Source organism: Coturnix japonica, chromosome Z (assembly GCF_001577835.2).
Source record: "Coturnix japonica isolate 7356 chromosome Z, Coturnix japonica 2.1, whole genome shotgun sequence".
Classification (NCBI taxonomy): Eukaryota; Metazoa; Chordata; class Aves; order Galliformes; family Phasianidae; genus Coturnix; species Coturnix japonica.
In genome coordinates this window covers 47,850,133-47,869,772 of record NC_029547.1, presented here as the reverse complement: position 1 = coordinate 47,869,772, position 19,640 = coordinate 47,850,133, and the positions used below count along the sequence as shown (strand labels likewise).

The 19,640-nt window shown below is 41.0% G+C and overlaps 1 protein-coding gene across 10 annotated transcripts in view; it reads left to right on the top strand.

Annotated features, from left to right (window-relative positions):
* NRG1 (neuregulin 1) overlaps positions 1 to 18,488 on the top strand; it is a 290,747-nt gene extending 272,259 nt beyond the window's left edge. For 8 of the 10 annotated variants that reach the window (XM_015849626.2, XM_015849625.2, XM_032441234.1 and 5 more), the window contains 5 exons: positions 3,585 to 3,687; positions 6,926 to 7,052; positions 8,110 to 8,240; positions 8,784 to 8,987; positions 13,268 to 18,488. In XM_015849626.2, coding sequence (XP_015705112.1) covers positions 3,585 to 3,687; positions 6,926 to 7,052; positions 8,110 to 8,240; positions 8,784 to 8,987; positions 13,268 to 13,919 — 1,217 coding nt within the window. In that variant the 3' untranslated portion in view covers positions 13,920 to 18,488. The remainder of the gene's footprint in view (positions 1 to 3,584; positions 3,688 to 6,925; positions 7,053 to 8,109; positions 8,241 to 8,783; positions 8,988 to 13,267) is intronic. The other 2 variants (XM_015849619.2, XM_015849620.2) reach the window with 2 other exon arrangements.
* The last annotated feature ends 1,152 nt before the right edge of the window (positions 18,489 to 19,640 follow it).

Genomic DNA, 19,640 nt, shown 5'->3' with positions numbered 1-19,640 from the left:
ATATACTAAATTGTATTTGAAGACACATTTCTACGCTAACATATGAGAAATTATATTAAAATCCTTTTAAAAGAACCTAATTTACAAACCTTGCTTTCAAAACGAGTGAAACCATCTCTTGGTAAAGAACTGAATTCTTTAAAAATGAAAACTAAAACAAAAACCAACACTAGGGACCTGTAAAAATAATAGTTTTAAAATATAGAAAATGTAAGACTATCAATTATGTATAAATTAGGATGAAGTAAAATTAATTACATTATGAGTATGTTTGAAGGGCTGCATGTAGAGGGGTTTAGTGTCTTCAAGTCTTAGAACCATGGAATCACAGAATAATCCAAGAGGCCTACTTAGGACTCTGGATTGTGAGTGCCACTGCTACAGACACCCAGGAATTCTTGGGAAGTCCAGCCCCAGAGCTGGCCCGCCCTTCTGGGGATGCACTTCTCCTTCCAATTTGGGGAGGGCGTGACAGCAGTGCTGCTCATGTGTGTCCCATTTGGCTAGGTTGCCAGAGCTCTGACAGGTGTGGGATTTGGCCCTTGAAATCAGGTCCTCAGAAACCTGCAAACCCACAGATGTGGCTGTGTGAGAAGCATCACTCACAGCTTTACCCACAGCCTGGTTCCTTTACTGCACCCTCCTTCCATGCAAGCCCAGGAGAGTTCACACATGCAGCAAGCCTCAGTCCCCTGACAGCATTAGCAAGGTGATCACCAGCTTGTTTGCAACAGCCTTCGCTTGCAGTAACCCTCCTGAGTCAGTGCAGTATATCCTGAGTATAAACGACCAAGCAGACTTTCCACTGTTTACTTAATCCTCCTCCTCTCCTTTTCCATCAAAGGAAAATGGGTTGAAATGTATTTATTCATTTTGCTTTCACAAGCTAACAGCTGACAGCATGACCAAAAATAAAAGAAAAAGTAGCTTCAAAGCATTTCAAATTTTCCCCTAAATTGCTTAGCGCAATTCTCCTGTTTCCTGTGACATCCTTGTAATACACCATTTCCATGGCTAACTAATAAGCGCTTTCAAAAAGGGCACAAATGGGAAGGGGATCAAGTGCCACTAACTAGCCTAGGTGAGGAGTTATGCTGTATGAGAAATCCCTTCAGATTCTGCTTCAGCCTTTTTTCTTTCTTTTTTTTTCTTTTTTTTTTTTTCCCCTGAGCATTTCCTCACTCTTTTTTCCAGTATCAAGCATGCTGTGCCAGGCCTGCAGTTGATTTCTCAACCCTCTAACCTTGTCTTTCTGTGTTTTTCCCCTGCCTCTTTTTGTCCTCCTTTTATTTGGATATTCAGCCTTTTCCTCCCTCCCTTTTTTTGAATTTCTGTTCTTGGAGTTATTAATTTATTTATTTTTTTCTTTAATACATTTTTGCAGCATCCTAGTTTTACCAAACTCACTTCTTCTCCCCTCTCCCTTGTTAATAATCAATGCTATTAATTTTGTCTGACAGTGCTCATGACCTGTTTTTCTGGTGTTTTGGTCTACAGTGGGTTTGGCTTGTGGGAAGAATTGTTTCTATGGGAAGGTGCATTGTATCAGAGAAATGAAGATTTCTTCTCACTTGGCTATTTGTCACATGGAAGATTAGCCATCTGTTCTGAATCTCAGCCATGAGTAGCTGCTTTGAGGCAGGAAAATCTTGGAAGGCTAATGCTCAGCTGATCTTTTGAAAATCTCAGCACTGGATATTGGGTAGTATCTGAGCTGGCACCTTGCCATGCATCAACAGTTGGCCACAACATTTATTAAATTAATTAACAGCTATTTTAGATAAGTTAATTACAGTGACTGAAACCACATTTCCGAAACAAAAGCTTCAGCAATCCCACCGCCATCTTAGCAGTTAGGATAGACAACAATCACCTTTATTATCCAAAACTCCACACAAATTCCAGGGATTTAATCCCTTGCTCTTCCTGCTCAGGGTCACAGTACCTGGCCTCCCTTCCTCCCCAGAAAAGCACATAGGTATGGTCCTGCAAGCTGTCACGAATCCCAGTCCTGAGCTCACCCCTGTGCACCTTTGTGCCCCTAATTTTTAAACTGAACTAAATAAGGACAGAAAACGCTCTGGTAGAATGAATGTTCCCTCCACAGCGAGGAGGGTTTTCTCCTAAGCTGACCAGAGAGGCACCTTTCTTTGCTGGTACATTTTCCATTTCTGAGATCATATTCCATAATGTTTTATCTCCCAAACTCCTTTAAGCTCCTTTCAGGATAGCATTAAGAGATGCAGAGCTTGGACAGAGACTCTCTTTATGTGTGAGAGACCAGCACGTAGAGGTACTTCTTTGAACCGCATAGTGAATTGTCCCACAGATCTTTTATGTTCTTGTTGAGTGCCTCTGGGTAGGAGTAATACTAACGTTTATCCCCATGGTAGTGAGGAGCTGTGTGGCTTTTATTCACTCATTTATTTGTGATCACCTGTTGGTGTTCTGTGGACAGCGCTGCCGTTTGATCTAATTCCAGACCAGATCTTCCAGGGCAGGTTTTTGGGACTGTCAAAAATAAGATTTGAGAAGAAAAAAAAACAAACAAAAAAAAAAAACCAAAACAAGCCAGATACACTATTTTCTGCTAAAAACAGGAATGCAAATCTGCATTCATAAAATCTGTTTCTTGTGTCAACACAGAATGCTTGTCTCCATTTCAGAACATCTTATGTAACATTTCCCCTGTACAATATGCATTGATGCTCTCTGCCAAGAGTGATCAAGGCTGGAATGCAAGAGTAGATCCAATCCAAACATTACTGGTGCTACTAACATCTTTATAATAGTAAAATATGTCTCATGAATGAGATCAGCAAGAAGTTCTCATCACTGAGCAAGTTGCCACTCTAGATAGAGCAGTTCCTTAGGTAGACATGAAGAGATGCAAGTTAAAATGTAACATTTCTCTGATACAAGACACATTTTTTGTTCTTGATGTTGCTGGGTTTTTTGAGGGGCATAGGAGAAACCTATGACCAGAGCTCAAAATATATATTAATTTCCAATGGTATTATGATTACAAGCCAAGCTCATGTCTCAAATGTAGAAGGATATTTTGAAATCTCTCCTGTAAAGACAACTGAGATACCAGTTGGCATGGGGGCAGAGGGATATTGGATTTGAAAGCAGTCCAAAAAAACAGCAAGAAAATAAATTTATCAAAAAGGTCTATAAAATTGGCCTTCATTTCAGCTGTCTTTGCAGAGCAAAACTTCCTAAGCATTTGCAGATTTATGTTATTACGTTAGTGTGTTGCATTCTTATTTCCAGCAAATGCTGAGTGTTTGTCAATTGTGACATTTTCTCTTGGATATTATTCTTGTTGTCGTAAACAAAAAGTGATTACTTTTGACTGTAATTGTACGGATGATCACTCATCCCTCATACTGTGTAAGAGCATACAGTGTAGTCCTGTTCTCCTTGCAGTCGATAATGAGTTTGCCTGAAGTGTGGTAGATGTGTTTTGGTGTGGCTGTGTGAATCTGTGCAGTGGTATGTAGCATGTCAGCTGTTGACAGTGTGTTCTTTGCCTAGCTATCCTCCATGTTGTGACCTTCTCTGTTTTTGTCCTTTTCTAGAAGCTGAGGAACTGTACCAGAAACGGGTGCTGACAATAACTGGCATTTGCATTGCTCTTCTAGTAGTTGGCATCATGTGTGTGGTGGCCTACTGCAAAACCAAGTAAACTTTTCTTTTTTATACATATGGTTGTTGATCAGGGCTTCCCTGTTGACTGTAGCTTCTACTTCTCTGAGCACAAAGTTTTAACTGGGTTTTTCCACAGTAGAACTGAATAGACAGCCCAGTGAACAGTGCTCTATGGTTCAGACAAGGAGGGTGCAGCTCTCCGTGTCAATCTGCAATGCAAAAATAAGACAGGTATCTAAAAGATTCTCTAAAAGATCTCTCACCATTCATTTGTGATTCATCAACTTGTAATTCATTTATTACATACTTCTGTTTACTCCTGGCTGGATGGGAGCAAACCCCAACAGTGGAATTGTGTTTCTGGCCAGCAGTAAATTTTAAAGATCAGCCTAGTTTGTTTATACTCAAGAACAAGATTAACAGTGCTAAGAGTTACTAAACTGCAAAGGCCAAAGAACCAAGTGTGAAAGTGCTCCCAATGAAAAAGTAGATGCTTTAATGCATTCCTTGAGTCTCTGTGAATTACTGGGGTGATTCTCAAACATGCACAAGACACTGTGGACCATAAATTATACTAAACATCAGCAGGATTTGTTCTGCCAGAACTTCTGGTTGTCCTTATAAATCTTCACACCAAAACACAGAAAACCCTTATCGTTTGTATATACATTTAGATTTACTGTTGCAAGGCCTGACTAGCAACTGGGTTGTTAGTTTTCCTTGCAAGGTCTACCAATAATGAATGTGTTAAAAGCTTGAGGTGGGGGATATCATTTGTCCCTTCAAAGAGTGCAGCTACACACATGCAGCACCTACCCACAACCTTTGCACCAATGGTCAGCGGGGAACTGAGAACCACTGAACGTAAATAAAGAATCAGATCAATTACTCATTTTGGAAATGGCAACAGCCAAACCAGAGTAGCTAAACAAAATATTTTGCAATCCAAAGTTCATTTGAATTAGCAAAGGCATCTCCACGACTTTAAGCAAACATTTAATCCGGGTTCTGAGGTACAGCTTTCATACAGAATACCCCCATAGTGGATGCTGTGTCACAGTTAGTCCCAGATATCAGCAATCACTGCTAGCCAAAACTGAAGTGTTTTCAAACACACCTGGTTGGAATGAAAGTGAGCTGCCAGTTCATGGCCCTCCAAATTCAGCACTGACACCAGACTGCTATCAGTCGGATGTTCCCCACAAGCCATTTCTTCCCAATATAGAAAAAACTAGTGGAAATCCTGGGATGGTGTCAGGAAAACATATCAAATAAGATTAAATGGCTTCAGTTTTGTAGGTCTCTTTACAAGAGATGCTACTGGTCAAATCCTAAGGCAACATATTCTGGCACTGAGTCCCAATTTAGAAAAGCTTTGTTTGCAAGTCACTTGCATTAGGAAAAGCTCTTTAGTATTAGCAAAGCACTTGTTATCACTCCCATTATTCTTTCTCCTCAGTTTCCTGGAGTAATGTTTTTAGCTAGTATTCTTTTACTACAGAACAAATGGCACACATTGAAGTACACGAAATGAAAGTATAATGATCACTGAAGTTGGAAAGCAGTGTAGAAATATTACAGCAGTAGATTCCAAAGCAGTAAGTGCCAGGATATCAGCCGCATAGACACTGAATTGAAACTCCCTCAAAAACTCACTTTATCTACCAGCTTGAGGGAATTAGGTCATCCTCAAGTACCATCAACACAGCTCCAGGGTCCCATGAAAGGGTACTGTGAAATCAGGTTAAACTTGTCTTTGCACCTTCTGAGCCCATGCTGGCCTTTTGGTAACTGCTCAGATACCTCTCTGCCATGAACTCTCCATTCACCTTAACCACCCGTGCATCTTAATATCATGCCTGGGGAGCTGTGACTTATTTATCCTCCAAACACAAAGCCCATGTGGACCTCAGACTGTGTCCTGCTGAGACAGGTACATATTCTAGGCAGCTGTGTCTACTTACACCATTCACGTAGAGAAACATAAATCAAATGTCTTCTACCATCCAGGCCCAGACATACACTTAGAATATTTAAAATGCAGTGTGTCAAGCTATTTGTCTTTAAGTTTCCCGGCTATCAAGCTTCAGCATATTGTTCACCTTCCCCCTGCCCCTCCTTTTTGGGAAACTTGAAATCATCCCCTTGAGTTCAAAACAGGATTGAAAATGTTTATGTCCTACAGTATCCTATCCTTCCAAAAATATCTGCACTTCTGCATACAGCTTAGGGAATTGAGAATATTTCAGCTCTTACCACAGCCAAGGTCATATGCTCTCTGCAATGTATTGGAACTTGCATCCTCCCTTCACTTTCCTGGATTCTGTGGCAGGATGGTGCTGAAGATAACACACAATAAAAGTGTCTCAATCAGCCAAAGACCATTATCTTATAGAAAATACTGATGATTCTTTTGAATGTGTCAACAAACCTGGCATCTGCCTGGTAATTACTAGGTTTCAGAGTCAGTCTGATGTTACTGTAATGAAACCTTCCAGAGCTTCCAGGATGGCTGCAGTCTCAGGCATACCTCATACACCCACTCACTTGGTACTATTTCTCAGGCTTTCTTGGCACTCTTGGCTTCTTTAACATGTCTGTATGTAAGGAGTATGTCTGGGGTAAGGATATGAATCCCATAGAAAAATTATGTAGCTGCAGTATCACAAATTAGCCCCAGTCTTAGCCATGCTTTTAAACTTTGCCACTGTTAGACGCATCAGCCTACCTATGAAACAGAGGCAAAGCCAAAGAGAAAGCAGAAAGCAGGCCTCTGGTATGCCTTGCCACTACTGCCAACAGCCATGGGCAGGCCCTGAAGTGGAGGCCACCCTGTATTGGGTGGCAGCTCCCTGTGTAGCAGAGAAGTGAATGCCAGCGAGTTGTCAGAAGTCTGATCATGGCTGTGGGCTGGTGGCAAGGTGATGGGATTAAAATCCTTCCTACTTCCCTTTGGGGTGCACTAAAGAGTTTCTCCAGAGACAGAGCATGGCTTGGAAATGGCCTCTTTCACCCTCACACGTTTTCATGTCCCTCTGTGGCCTGATGACTTCTGGACGGGTGCCCACACATCTCTCCCTTCTGCAGGTCCCCACAGCTCCAGCTGCAATTAGTGCTGTGATCTTAGGAGTAACTCTGAGATCTTGCAGCGGTGGGGAAAGTTCTGGCAAGAAAGAGTATTTTTATTATTGTTATCATCATTGTTGTCGTGCTGAAAGATGCAGCTGCTTTGCTTTTGTCTATTAAAAACAATTCTGTGTTTCATGTACAGGAAGCAGAGGAAAAAGTTGCATGACCGCCTTCGGCAGAGCCTTCGCTCAGAGAGGAACAATGTGATGAACATGGCGAATGGGCCACACCACCCCAACCCACCACCAGACAATGTCCAGCTGGTGAATGTAGGTTTTACTGCCCACATTTCAGCCTTGTTTGCCAGTGCCATGGCAACTGCCATCCACAATATGAACTCATGCTTCAGGCTCCTCAACACTGCTTTCCAAGGAGCAGTGCTAGTTGTGATGCCCACTCCAGTTCTCCACTCAAATGTACCAGCAATGCAAGGCTTTTTACACAGAGAGAATGGAAAGAGTTAGACACTATCAACTTCTGCATCAGCTTAAGTTTGTGAAAAGCTAGGAAAAAAAGCAGCTTCTTGGGTAAAAGCCTGAGTGAGGTCCTCACCTGGACAATACACTGGCTGGGGATAAGTGGCTTGGGCCAGTAATCCACAGGTATCCCCTTGCCTTTTGTCCAAGCACAGCGTGGAAAGAACCATTCAGCACCTAAACCTTTATATAAGCCTCTGGTTCTGTTAAGGCTGCTAGCTTTATCTAGGGCCAAGGCACATTTTTAGAAGAACTCAGCTTGTAATATTTCCCCTCAAAAAAAACTAAATCCATGCCCAGATTTTTAAAGGAAGGGAAACAAGGAGTTTACTTAGGGGAAAATTGTGATTCCTACAATAACCTCCAAGCGTTTTATTCAGGAGATTGAGCCTCCAGCTCCACCTCACAAGCCTTTGGGTCATTCTGTCAGTCATTCCTTGTGCTGCAGCCATTGGCACTGAAAATAGCTATTTCCTGCCCAGATATCTATAGTGCAATGAGCAGTTGCCATTGTTAATTAACTACTGCTGTCTTGTCCATCGGACATCTGGTACCAATGTGTGGATTACCTTTCTGTGTCTCCATCCACGAGGATTTCTCATTCATTTCCTACATATGTATGTTGTTCATGACCTGATTATGATGCAGTCATTTGCTAATTTTCTTATTTCTTTCCTTCTATTTTGATGTTTGATGTGATATGTGTACATGGAAGTGCTTGAGTGTGTTAGTGCAGTTTCTGCCTGTATTTGGGTGAGAACGTTTGTGCTCTTGTGTGCATAACTGTGTGTGAGGATATGCTGTAAATTCTGTTTTATAAAGTTGACATTTGTATGTTGTTTTTTTATAGCAGTACGTTTCAAAAAACATAATCTCCAGTGAACGTGTCATTGAGCGAGAAACGGAGACCTCGTTTTCCACAAGCCACTACACCTCAACAACACATCACTCCACGACAGTCACCCAGACACCTAGCCACAGGTACTAGATTGGGAAGTAAAGTAGCACCCGAACTATCATCCTGTTGTTGCAGCAAAACAGAAAAGATGGTGTTTGTTTTTTTTTTTTTTAAACAAAGACAAAAACAAAAACAAAAACAAAAAAAAAGGAAAAGGAAAAAGAAAAAGAAAAAGAAAATTCTAAGCTCCTTTTATAGTGTTTTTATTTTATGACTATGATGTCACGTCACCTAGATAATTATCTTTCCAGGAATTCACAAAGTGTTTTATTGAGTGAATGCCATTCCAGTATTTTTCGGGTGAATTTCAGTATTTGCCAATTGCTAAATGAGTGACAGCTCTGTTTAAAACAAAAGACCAGTCTCTGCTACTGGAGACAAGAATGTCCTTCTTCTTTACTTTACCCACACATAAAAATTTATGTCAGTGTACATGGATTCCTATAATTAAAAAATAATTACCAGCCCTAAGGCTGTGCTGCACATCCAGAGCTGCATAAGAATCCTTGCTTTCCCCTGATTAAACTTCTCATCTCACACTGCTCCTTTTTCATCTTTTCCTTCAGCTGGAGTAACGGCCATACCGAAAGCATACTCTCCGAAAGCCACTCTGTGCTCGTCAGCTCCTCAGTGGAGAATAGCAGGCACACCAGCCCAACAGGGCCACGAGGCCGCCTCAATGGCATTGGTGGGCCAAGGGAAGGCAACAGCTTCCTCCGGCATGCAAGAGAGACTCCTGACTCCTACCGAGACTCTCCTCACAGCGAAAGGTACCACACACGACCTACCTCACTGCTTCCAGATAGCAGGGTCTCCCCAAAGCTTTCCTTGCTTGGAACCATAGGAGAAAACCCAACAGTGATGCTTGTGTAGGGCATACCTTCCCTCTTTCATGAAGATGGAGACCTTGGTAGTAGTTTGAAGTCTTGGAAAAGCAATTATTCGCTTCCTGCCTCTGTTCCTTATAGCTGCAGTTCACATTTGAATAAGCACCACTAAGTCATTTTTCAGAAATTTTCAGTGTGAGGCAAAAATGGATTTCTGACTGATTCTTGGTTCCTGAGGAATTTTATCAGACACAAAAGATAGGGAGAAATGAATGTATTGAACCTTAAGAGGGTGATAAGTACTTCTAAGAGTACAGATATTCAGCTGACACCTACTTTCTGGAAGATTCCAGATCCTAAACCCATTATCTCTTTCGAAAATTCCCCTTGACATTTTATTAAATAAAAGCAAAGAGCACAAACTGCAAGCCATAAGTACTGAGGTCATTATTAGATCAAGAGTAGCCAGAGGCATAGCTGGCCAAGTTTTTTACAAAGAAAAGTCTGGAAGACTTATTTTGTCAGTACCTAAGTTCAGCTTTAAAGTGAACTAGATGCAAGAAAACTTTCACTGAAAAAATGTTTCTGGGCTTAAGGCTGAGAAACAGAAAGACTGAGGAGAAACAAGACATTTGAAAGAGGGCTTTTCTCCCAGTAATGTGACTGAAGAGAAAAAAAGCAAATGGTACTAGATCAGTACTCTGAGCACTGTGAAATCACATGGGGTTTTGATATTGTGGGCTGTCCGTGATGTCAAAAATGCAGCCAGGAAATCCACAATGAGACTAACTTGTGTAGGAGACTTACTGTGGTTTCCAAAAGAATGAATGTGCATGTACAGCAAAACCCATTTCAGTGGTACTGCTGCTACACAACGAACAATTGCTTAGCAGCAGGACAGTGGACCACAGATAAGGACCCTCTGAACATGATTTGTGGGGACACAAAGGACAGCAAACTGTCTCTCTTATATAAAATTTATCTGGAATTTGCCGTGCAGCTCAGTTTTCAAGATAGGAGGCTCACACGACATAAATAGCCATAGCCCTTATCCAGCAGAGTACCTACTCAGGATTAACTCTTAGCTGTGTGAGTAGCCCCACTGAAATCAGCGGGGTCACTCATGCAGGGTGAAGCTCAACGTGTGCTTTGCAGGATAAGGACCTAGAATATTAAACACTGCACTGTCCCCTACCTAGGAACCAGATGGGGTGCACTGCCACATGCCCACCAGCATCATGTAATGCAGCTTTGTGTATTTGAACTTACACATTTGGAAGCACAGATCATTCAGCATTCCCATGCCAATGGCCTTGGAGATGAGGAGTTACACCCTAACACAAGCTGCATAGACTGTAGGGGGAGAAGGAGGTGTTTTCATTGAGAATGAGTAAGGTGTTCTGTCAATTATGATGTTTCTTCAAGATTACACTACAAGTGAAATTGAACAGCATTTCTGTGATAATTCACCATGCACTGGTGGCATAGCCTGCACCTGAAATGGTTGTGAATTTGGCATGACAAAAATAGTTCTCCAGGCTTTCAATTAGGCCTTTTCTATTTCTAGCAAGCAGGAAATATGTGGCAGATGATTTCTGAGAGATGGATTGTATGCATGTGTATATGAGGGAGAAAATGAGAATTACTTGCAACTAAAAATGATTCTGAAACATAAAGGAGCATATGAGCTGACAAATGACTTCCTGAGGCAATCAAATGTTGAATTAGCAAATCAAGCCTGTGCACGTCCATCCTCCAGGCCCCCAGCTCCCTCACAATCTTGAAATGAAATGGAACAGAATTTAAGAGGGTCTCTTTTGCGTGTCCCTATTCCTCTGTTGTATACCATGTCATAACCATGAACAGAGGCCTCAAGCATGCATATTTTATAAAGTCCTTAGCCATCTGATAGGAGAGGGCTTGTAAAATGCTGTCTCTGCATGACAAGCTGGACCATATGGTGAAGCTACCAGCACATAACTGGTTAATTGGCTGAATATGCATGCACTCTAATCCCTTTTCACTGAGCCAGTATGGTTGGCCAGAAAGCTGGATAAATCCATCACCTTTTAACCTTCCTTTCAGGATAGGCTAGAGCTGCCTGTATTCAGCACCTGCACCTCAGCTTGAGGGCAGCAGCTTCTTAGTGCTATCCTATTATACTGTGTGGAACTACGCCAGAAACATGTGAATGCATGACACACAGCATGAGTAATTTACACTGATGGAAGCGTGCACATACATTGCACTGAATGCTTTTAACTAAGTACATTAACAGTACTAGATCAGCTAAACTCCAGTGTGTCAAAGCTATACCAGCTGGAGAGGTAGAAAGGCTTTGGTTTTTCAGACAACACCTATTTTAAAAAGTGAAAGAGATAAAAAGCTTACTAATGCAAGGAGAAATAAATAATAATTTCAGTCAGTGCATAGACCTATTAATTTCCATCTGCTCTCACTTGCAACCAGCTTGATTAATTCCCATGTATTCCAGATTTGGTTTGGTTTTTTTTTCCGTGTTCCTCAGGTGGTGTAAATCATGTACTTCTACTGAAACAGATTTACCCCATTTTATCACATCCGTTCAGTGTCTGCACTGGTTTCTCTTATCCAGTAACTCTTTGTTTTAAACAGGAATATGCTGAACTGAGTCAAAAGTTGGATGAGAAAGTTTGATTTGGATTTATTTTGGTACTTTTAGACTCGGATTAATAGACCACAAATGAACTTCATCAACTGCAGCCATGTAACTTGTCACAGTTGGCCTATCTATGAGAAGGAGATAAGTTTGGATAGAGCTGAAACTCAAGCATGTGAACACAAGATAAGACCAAAATGCAAATCCAAACCTTGCAAAATGTCATGCTGGGCATTGCTCCCTCAATCAAGAAGTTTCAGGCCTCATGAATCAGTGTGACCTAATAGCATCACAAAGAGCTCCACTGATCCAAACAAGCTCAAAGTCCTCTTCCTTTGAGACAAGCAGCAAGGCAGCACCAGAGTTTCACTTTTATATATCACCTTTGACCACACTCCATCCTGCAAAAACTTAAGAAGGAACAGGTGCAAATTTTGCAGAGCAACAATTATCAGTAAGCAACACCATCCTCTCTATCAGCATTTATTCCCAGGTGGGGACAGCTAATGCATCATATTCAGACTTGTGAAGCTACAGCCAAAGCCTTCCATGTGAAGCTTGGATATAGTCAAAATAGGCAAAAAGATAAAGAAAAAAAACCAACACATGCTAATATGTAGTAATGACATTAGCATGAAAAATAATAATAATAATAATTTTAATCCTACAAAACCCAAAGTAAAAGTTGTAAGGATTATACTGCACCAAGTCAAAAGCTACCATTAAACAAAGAAACAAAGAAACAAACTTAGAAAGCACTTAGATGTTCTGTGTTGTTTCAAAACAGAGGTAATGTTGTAAGACAGTAGCTGCAATGTGGAGGTGATTTAACAAGTGCTCAGACTGATGCAGTGCCTGTTGCAGCTTGCTGGGGTGAGGAATGTCCACTTGCTTTTGAAATGCTTCAGGTTCTGTACTCTCTAGTGTCCACCTCTGTAATTAAACATCCTACTTCTCATGCCGGATTCCTGGGCTTACCTCAGGCACTGTGCAGTCATATTTCTTTGCAGATAGGCCAGCCTGCCAGGGGGGCTAGCTGACAATGCACTGAGCAGCAGCGTGAAGCTCTCACAAAACCTAGTGATTAAAATTAACAGAATGTTGCTCCTAATTTTGCCCAGAATTTACTTCTCTCCTTAAGCTGAGACAGTCTGGTTACCAGAAGAGGGTGAAGCTGCGAGAGGATCATCCCTCAAATCCCTTCCTTTCTTTTCTCTTATTCATTTGTATGTACCCCAGATTCTTCCATATCTCTGATTCCCACTGCTGGATTCATTCCAGGAAATAATTCTAACAAACAATTTATAGTATCTCCATGGATCTTTGGAGGTGAATAGTTCTGGGGACTTTGCTCAGTTCCTCCTGCTCTGAAACATTTTTCACCATAGTTCCAGAAGTCAGAGGTTTTATAGGCTAATATGATGTCATACTAATAGCAAAAAGAATGTCTCAACACTAAGGATGTACATGAGGATGGTGAGGCTTCTCAATGGTTCTCAGCCATATTCTCCACAGTACACATAAGTAGCCATGTTCATGCGTCACTGCTTGTGTCCACAACTTTCTCCTGTCTCTTTTATGTCAGGTATGTCTCAGCTATGACTACACCAGCTCGCATGTCACCCGTTGATTTCCACACTCCGACTTCTCCCAAGTCCCCTCCATCTGAAATGTCACCACCAGTTTCCAGCTTGACCATCTCCATCCCTTCGGTGGCAGTGAGTCCCTTCATGGATGAGGAGAGACCGCTGCTGTTGGTGACCCCGCCGCGGCTGCGTGAGAAGTATGACAACCATCTTCAGCAATTCAACTCCTTCCACAACAATCCCACCCATGAGAGCAACAGTCTGCCACCCAGTCCTCTGAGGATAGTGGAGGATGAGGAGTATGAGACCACACAGGAGTATGAACCAGCACAGGAGCCTCCAAAGAAACTCGCTAACAGCCGGCGGGTGAAAAGAACAAAGCCCAATGGCCATATTTCCAGCAGGGTCAAAGTGGACTCCGACACAAGCTCTCAGAGTGCTAGCTCTGAGAGTGAAACAGAAGATGAAAGAATAGGTGAGGATACACCATTTCTTAGCATACAAAATCCCATGGCAACCAGTCTGGAGCAGGCCGCTGCATATCGGCTGGCTGAGAGCAGGACTAACCCAGCAAATCGCTTCTCCACACCAGAAGAGTTGCAAGCAAAGTTGTCCGGTGTAATAGCTAACCAAGACCCTATTGCTGTATAAGACATAAACAAAACACATAGATTCACATGTAAAACTTTATTTTATATAATGAAGTATTCCACCTTTAAATTAAACAATTTATTTTATTTTAGCAATTCTGCTGATAGAAAACAAGAGAGGAAAAAAAAAAAAACTTTTATAAATTAAGTATACGTATGTACAAATGTGTTATGTGCCATATGTAGCAATTTTTTACAGTATTTCCAAAATGGGGAAAGATATCAATGGTGCCTTTATGTTACGTTATGTTGAGAGCAAGTTTCGTACAGCTACAATGATTGCTGTCCCGTAGTATTTTGCAAAACCTTCTAGCCCTCAGTTGTTCTGGCTTTTTTGTGCACTGCATTATAATGACTGGATGTATGATTTGCAAGAATTGCAGAAGTCCCCATTTGCTTGTTGTGGAATCCCCAGATCAAAAAGCCCTGTTATGGCACTCCCACTCTTATCCACTTCACCAGGAAAAAAAAGAAAAAAAAAAAAAAAAAAAAAAAAAAAAAAGAGAAAAAAAAGAAAAGGAAAAAAAAAGCTGAAAAAATAATGAAAAAAAAAAAAAAGCCTGTTTTCTTCTATAAGACATTTTATTTGCTTTCTGTATATGAAAAGAGTTTTGTCTGCTCTCTGTCAGCCAAAAGGTTTGCTTTGTTGAGCACTGGGGTAATAGTAGATCCAACAGCATGCTACTATTAATTACAGCAGGATAACAAACAAAACAAACAAACAAAAAAAACCTGCATTAAGTAATGTTATTTATAGAAAGAAAGTAATACTGTGATTTTAAACCAAATATATTATTAATCAGAGGTCAGCTTGTAATCACTAAGAGCTGCCATTTCATTATTTTCCAGATATTAATTGTTCTAGTTATCCCTTAGAAAATGGGTTTAGGTTAGCTGAGGCTTTGAACCCAATAATCTATTTAAAATCTAAAAAATTTAAAAAATATTTAAAAAAAATAAAAAAATAAAATAATTTAAAAAAAAAAAGATTTATATTAGTTTAAGTTAATGGGGCAAATATTATAGCAGATATCTGTAACTAAGCAAGGAAGAGATCTAGCTGGAAAACAAATGCCACTAATAAAAGTGCAATCAGTTTTCACCTCTATTTTTTAATGTTGATTTTTAAAAGATGATTTATTCCCTTTTTTCCCCTCAATTTTCTCCCTTTTCTTCTCCTCCTCAAAAAGAACCCTGATAAGCTTCTAGCAATACCTTGTTAGCATTGCTTTTAGAGTAAGGGTTGTTCTTGGACACAGAAATTACTTTCAGGGAAGAATTTATCTGCTGGATAACAGTAAAGTGGTAGGAAGAAGGAAGGACATAGCAAAAGCATGGAGTCCATTTCTAGCTGCTTTTATTGACTCCGTTGTTTAGGGTGGAGAAAACAAGGCTGATGTAAGACCATGTATGAAGTCAAGCACATGATTTGAGTTACAGCCGTACTATGAGTGGCTATTAGATATGAATGTCTATACAGACAGTGATGGCCTTGAAGTCTTTGACTATAAGAGTGCTGTCAGTGCTGGAGCTGTTGCATCCGTTCAGACAGAAGCAAATGGCCTCTTTTGCACTGAATTCCTATCAGTTTAGTCAGGGTCACTCTGCTTCTTCTCTTCTTTTGATTTTTGTTGTGTTCAGTTGGCACAGCATAGACTCAGGATTGATGTGGAAAACAAATGTTTTTCCTAGACTCCGGGGATTCTGAAAATGAGAACATGTGTTCTACAGGTATTACTGGACTCTAAATAAGAGCCATGTCAAGAGAACAAGAATTTCAGCCAAACTACGCTCATCCTTTGGGCCACGTCCTGGTCCCAGTTAAATGAAGAGAAATAAGTCAAAGAAATTTTTGTGATATGTACACCCAAGGAACTAAAGTCCTGACTCAGTAAATTGTTCAAGCATATGCTTATGCTAATCCCAGCAGAAGTTATCTTCAGCATGTGCTAGACTCCCATTGATGCATCCGGTGTATGCATAAAGTTAAGCATGTGCTTGAGAGTTTTGCTGAATACAATGTCCTGTTGGTTTGAGATCTGAAAGCAAAGTCTAGTAAATGAAGCCCTTTATCAGGAGGATGAAAATTAGCTAGTTTCTCATAGTAGAGATGAGATGCGTCACACTATTAACATGGAGGAATCCATTTAAGGACCAGATTCAACAGAACAACAATAAACTCAGAAAAGGAAGAAAATGATGATGATGTTGAGTACTAGGATGTTGGTGGTAGAAGCAAAAGATCAGTACAGCTTTGGGCTACATGGTGGCTGAAATAGCACTGATTATTTGAGAAGTCTATGGCATATGGCAAAGCTTGGCAACTACGAGTTGTCTGGACTCAGGTCCCCTTTGCCATTTTTTCCCTAGCTGGCATGTACTTGAACACACTTTGCCTTTGCAGACCAGAACAAAAGCTCTGTACAAATTCTATATACCATACACTCATTTTCATCCCCTTAGTCATGCCTATTTATCTGCAGTCCCATGCAGCAGTAATTCCATCTCCCCAGTAACTGCAGCTCAGTAACACAGAGGGCCAGGTGAACTTTCCTTACACAGACCATCAGTTCCCAAGGATTTGCACTCTCAAGTTTCCAGAGGCACTTGAATTCCTGTTCTTTCAGTAAGGCTTCTTATACAGCAACAATCTTGCAAGACAGACTAGGCAGAAAAAAAAGAAAAAAAAGAAGAAGAAAAAAAAAAAAAAAAAGGAGCAGAGGAACAAGAGATTTGTCCCCAAATCACCTGTTTTAGTGTCAGAATAGAGATTATAATGCGGGGCTTTCGTAATCTCCTCCAGTATAGATTACCTACAAGACCAGCTCACAAACAGGGGTCTGTGATACCCCAGATAGATTAATCAGGAAGGAAAGCTTTGAAGTGGAGTAAATTATCTGACTACCAAATAAGTTCAATACAAAGGGAAACAGCAATCATGTGCCTGGGAGCTGGATACACACGATTTATTCAGTGTGGATCTAGGAGAAAATGTCACATCTCTTCTGACGCAGTGCCTCAAAGTGTTGTGCAGTCTCTGCTCCACCGCCAGGTACATACAGTAGTGTGTTGTAGAGTAAGCATGAAATTAGGCTGGGGACTTCACATGGACCTAAGAACAAGAAAATACAATTGGGGATATGGCTGCCTAAGCCCTTAGGTCTTTGGGGAGAACCCAGCCTTACAGCACAACTCATGCAACAGTGAGTTATGGGAGTTGCCCTGGCTTGGCACTCACAGAAGTGGGAGCAGAACACAGCCTCTCCCCTCTGGACTTGATTTTAGCATACTGTGAGGAGGGTAGGCATCGTCCACATCAGACAAGTCCGTACCCCAAAGCTAGCAAGTCTACGTGGCCACAGGTTCTGCTGACAGACTGCAGCCATCTCCTGCTGGCCTAGGTGCTGTGGACTGCAGCAATGCAGAGCAGAGCCAGCAAGTGCCTACGGGGAAAGCCAGCTCCCCTGGGGGATGTTCACTTAATTACCCGGACCTCTGAGCTAGGCAGTCTCAACATACTTGTGCCAGGTTGTTCAGATTGTCCTTGTTTATTTCCATGTCATTTAATTTGAGCTGTGAGCTTTCCCTGCATGTTTATTTATATGCAAAAGTTCTCCAGGAAAAAAATGCTTCCTTTAAGGGCATGTATCTGGAAGATGATGTTCACAACCTGGTGCAGCCTGCCTGGTGTAGAACATTACAGCTCCACAGAAGTTTTATTATAACAGAAAAACCTACCCCCTCCTCTCGGCCCATATTCCCTTCCTCACTTGAGCCACCCCAGCATCCCCAGATTTGAGAGATCAACCACTGCCTTTATCAGGAACCAGGGAAGCTCAGTCCTCCAAAACAATACTGCATCTCCCTGCTTTTGTCACACATACCACAAGCAGTTACCTGAACATCCAGGATAGCAAACTTGTGTTCCTTCAAAGAACACACCTCAACCTGTTGGATACTTCCTGGCTCTGCAGTGTGGCTACATACCATCCGCTGGGACTTACTTCTAGTAAGAAACAAAAAAAGCACCTATGAAATGCTGCAGAGAAGGGCAGACAAAGAACATGGCCAATTATCATCATTTGTAATTCTCTATTCTATTGTAAATACATCTTGTACATACTTGGATGTTTTCATCATTTACTGTCTTTATGGATTATGTGTTAAATAAGACTCTCTTAGTTTATTGTGTAACACTGTAAATAACATAAGGTCCTTTATTATTTATGCATAGTCATCTAACACGCGGAGAAAGTTATCCTCATATTATTTTAAGATATATGTCAAAAATATGTTGCATTTTTCTTTTTGCTTTGAAAAAAAAAATTGTAATATATCCTCTTTTTCCCCTCTTTTCCTTTAAAAGAAAAAAAAAAAAAAAAGAATGCTAATTTATTGTTCAGGAGAGAAAGGGGATGTAACTGAAAGGCAAACTGTTCAAAGAACATGCTATGGAAGCCACAAGCTACTGATAAACTAAAGAATTTATTATCCCAAATACAGCAATAAGTAATTGTTGATTTATTAAGGTTTTGTTATTCATTTTAAGTAAAAGAGGTGCTGGATTAAATTGCTCATGTGTTGTACTGGCGCAGCTGCTCAGCAGTCTGTGTCAGGTCAATAGCCACCATCTTCCTGGATCCAAATGTTATCATAAAGATCTTGTTCTGCCTAGTTCCAGGTCTGCTATGGAGGCTTTACACACTGTGGGCCACTGCTCCCTGTGTTTTCTAGTTTTTCCTATGGAGGACTCTGGCAGACATTTCTGCTCCTAGGTAAAACAATCTTAGTTTCTTAGATTAGATTTACCATGACCATTGTCACCAAGGTGGGGTGGCAGGGGAGGTGGGAGAGTGGGGGCTGTTCTGTGAATGTCATCTCAATGCTCAGCAACAGTCAAAATAAACAAAACAGATTCTAGAAATTATCACAGGGCATCACCATAGCACAGTATAAATTAATGTTTAAATGTAATCAGTGGTTCTGGTCTTCTTGTCTCAAAACAGAAGTAGTATAACCGGGAATGGTTTGGAGGGCAAGAAGTGTGGACAGGTACCTGGAGACAGTGTGATTCATGGGACGCTGAGTACACTTGGACTCATTAGTCTGGAAGAAAGAACAACTGAGGATCTGTATCACAAAGATCTATAAGAACATATTTATCTTGTAGAGAATAGGAAAGGACTGGTTGTTCAGTATCTTTTCCAATACAAATGAGGTACCAAACAGAACTTGGGTACTATATCCAGAAGATGTGGTTTTTCACATGAGGAATAGGGATTTTAGAGAGGGACTTGATGCAAAAGGTAGTGGATCTATAATGTTTCCATGCTCTTAAGAGGGGCCCAGATCTCAGACAGTAATCCAGTGAGGATTACTAAACCCACAGCACATGAGATACAGGGAATATTTGAACTGAAAATAAGTGGACATTATGGAATCACAGAAGCATAGAATGTTTTGGGTTTGAAGGGACCTTTAAGATCATGTAGTTCCAACCCCCCGCTATAGGCAGGGACACTTCCCTCTAGACTGAATTGCTCAAAGCCCCATCCAGCCTGGCCTTGAATGCCTCCAGGGAGGGGACATCCACAGCTTCTGTGTGCAACCTGTTCTAGGGTCTCACCATCCTCACAGTAAAGAATTTGTTCCTAATATCTGGTTTAAATCTACCCTCCTCTAGTTTAAAACAATTTCCCCTTGTCCTGTAGCTACATGTCCT